This window comes from Pteropus alecto, unplaced genomic scaffold (genome assembly GCF_000325575.1).
Source record: "Pteropus alecto unplaced genomic scaffold, ASM32557v1 scaffold160, whole genome shotgun sequence".
Taxonomy (NCBI): domain Eukaryota; kingdom Metazoa; phylum Chordata; class Mammalia; order Chiroptera; family Pteropodidae; genus Pteropus; species Pteropus alecto.
In genome coordinates, this window is record NW_006429864.1 from 277,900 (window position 1) to 280,818 (window position 2,919).

Sequence of the window (2,919 nt, forward strand, 5' to 3'; positions counted from 1 at the left end):
GCTGTTGGTCAGGACGCGGAACCCGCGGATACGGGGACCAACTGTAACCTCTCTCAGAACGATCTCCTGGCTGGGATAGAGCATTTGGAATCGGGCAGCTGAGAGCCAGTGTGCAGGGAGGTAGGGATGGTCAACGGCCCTGCACTAGCTGGGGAAGGAGGGGGAGAAGGCAGAGACCGGGGCCCAGACCCACACGACACACTGTGAAGGAACCTTTCAAAAGGGCTTCTAGGATCCAACCCGACCAGAAGGGGTTGGATGTGTGTGCCCTGCGACGACCAGTAGAGGCTGATTCCGGAACATTCTGGGATGATTTAGTCCTGGCGTTGGCTTCTCGCCCCATTCTTGCATGATTTGGGGTTTGGAGGTTCTCCACTGCTTTTCTCTGGATAAAGGCTGTTCCGAGGTTGTGCTTAGGCCACATTCAAATCTTTATCATTTTTACCTGAGAGAAACTGGCCTAGGATGTCTCTTCTGCCTGCGGACAGAGAGAAGCAAAGCAGGGGGAAGTCTGCAATGTCCTCAGCAAATCCGAGGTCATCCCAACAGTTATGTCCAAGCTTCTAGAATGTTCCAGCGGCGTTCAGCTGTGTCCCAGGAGAAAGCTCTCCCCATCTCCTGACTCCGAGTTCATGGAGTGGATGCTGCCCCGTGGCCTTGCCCCTCATGTAGATGCAGGAATTTCTTCAAACAGTGACGTGTCGAAAGAGCTGCACTCTGTGCATCCTGGGGGACAGGGTGACCCCTGAAAACTTCCAAAATTGGCTTTCTCTGTGGCCCTAGAGTCCAAACACTCAGGATTCACACAAACAGCCTGGTTTTCCGTGCTGCGGTGAGGCTGGTCTGTGCGACATCATGTGTGAACATTAATGCAAGGAAAATGACACTCGAATGAAAGGGAAGAAGAGATTCTTGTGTTTTGTATTAAAATATTTTATATTAATCATTCAAACTTAATTTTTATACAACGAATGCATACATCACCAGGGCGTCCGTCTCAGAAGGGAAGTGGGGGAGGCGGCGGGGTGGCTGTGCCCTGGGCACGGGTACTCGCAGTGGCTGTGAGCAGGGGACGCAAGGCCAGGAGACGCCCCATGCTCCCTCTGCTCGTTCCAGGTGGGGCGGCGTCGCCAGACAGGGATGTCACAGTGGAGAGGTGACTGCGGTGGCGGTGGCCTGCGCCTTTTCAGGCCTTTCCGCAGGGTGAGCCACATGTCATGTCCTCGCCCCGGGTGAGCTATCCCGAGCTCTCTGACCAGCGAGTCCTTGACCTAACAGTGGCTGTGACATGTCACAACGTGAAACGGGGACCACTGAGAGTGACTGTGTGTGTGTATATATAGACTTTGGAAGTTTTTCCTTTCGCAAACCCACCCCCACAGTCGCCCTGCCCCTGTGCACGTGCTTGGTGGCCCGCGCCTAGGTGGCGGGCATGTCGGCCTTGCTGAGCGCGATGGCCAGCTCCAGGTCCTCCTGCTCCTGCCGCCGCAGCCGTGCCAGCCGCTCCTGTTCCGCCTTCTCGCTCTCCCGCTTGGCCCATGCCAGCTGCTGCTCCTCATTGCCAAACTGCAAAGGAAAAACGCAGGTTGGATTACGTGGCCCAGGAGCTGCAGCCACCAGCTGGGGCGGGGGTGGGGGGGGTGATGAGGAAAAGGCCTGTAGCAGGTGGGCAGGGCACAGGGAGCCGCAGTGCTGGGATGTAAGGGGGCGGGATGGTGAAAACCAGAAAAAGCCAAAAGCCTGTGTCTTATTTAGGGTGGGGAAAGGACACGCACGCCCCAGCCCTGACCCCCAGTCTGGAAGGGGTCACATGCACGGAGAAGCGAGGCTGAGTCTGACCTTAACCTCCACCTTGGACCTCAGAGAAACTAGCCACCTGTCTCCCCTACAGGGAACCGAAGCAGGCAATGTGACACATCAATGTGGGGACATCAAAAGAGCTCAATGCCCCTCCTAGGAGTGAGTCTGTGAGGCTTCATGACCATGGGAGAAGCCCCTGCTCAGCCTCCTCTTGGGGTCAAACAGGGTGTTTCTGAAAGCAGCTAAGGAGCAGAAGCCAGAGAACCCTGAGGAGCTAGGAGGGTGAGCCCACAAAGCCTGGGCCTCGGTGGCAGGTCGCCGATGCTGGTGGGTGACAGGTGGCTGGACTAGAGAGTCTGGCTTGAACAGATCTCTGATTTCAAATGCGTAAAAGGGCGTGGAAGCCAAAAGTGCGAAGACAATGGTCCTGAAATGTGGCATCTGTGTCCACCCAGCCTCGCTCTGGGACGCGTTAAGAGCCACTTTGAACTTGAACATTTACAAGTGCCCTGCCATTTATGCTGCCATTCAGTCCATGAACTTTTCATTGTTTGGGTCCTTCTCCAAAAGGTTCAGTTCTTTAAAAAATATATTTTCAAACAATGTAGAAAATGCTTTTGATTCCGAGATGGTGATTTCAAACCATTCAAGGCCCCTTAGCTCTAAGAAGAGCCAGATCTCACACATTCTTCTCCCGGTGTGGGTCCCTGACTCCCCGGGGTTCCCACGAGGTCCCCAGTCACTCTGCTCCATCTCCCGGTGAGACGCCTCCAACCCCAGGAGCCCCAACAAAGCCGCGGCCTGTTCTGAGCCTTGGCCTCCCTTAGCCAGCACCTCCGTTCTCAGCACTGTCCGTGGCCAGCACTCTGCCAAGCACTGGGTGACACGGAGATAAAGAGGAAGGCCAGCCCTCTGACAGGCGCCCTCGGGAGCAGACAGACCATCCCAGTCCAATATGGGCTCCCGTGAGGCCCTTACAGACCCCATGGGGTGCCAGGAACAGAAGCTCAATGGGAATTCACAGCTACTTCTTCTCACATACTGAGTCTACGTGACAACCCAGAAGGTAGGTTCCTTGGACTGCTGGGGACACCGAGGCCCGGGAAGGGGGAGGTGGCT

At 55.8% G+C, this 2,919-nt stretch overlaps 1 protein-coding gene across 6 annotated transcripts in view; it reads right to left on the bottom strand.

Moving 5' to 3' along the window:
- Positions 1-894: 894 nt before the first annotated feature.
- The window catches only part of EPS15L1 (epidermal growth factor receptor pathway substrate 15 like 1), an 89,138-nt gene continuing 87,113 nt past the window's right edge, over positions 895-2,919 (bottom strand). For 4 of the 6 annotated variants that reach the window (XM_006904250.3, XM_006904249.3, XM_015586763.2 and 1 more), the window contains one exon: positions 895-1,566. In XM_006904250.3, coding sequence (XP_006904312.1) covers positions 1,420-1,566 — 147 coding nt within the window. In that variant the 3' untranslated portion in view covers positions 895-1,419. The remainder of the gene's footprint in view (positions 1,567-2,919) is intronic. The other 2 variants (XM_006904251.3, XM_015586773.2) reach the window with 1 other exon arrangement.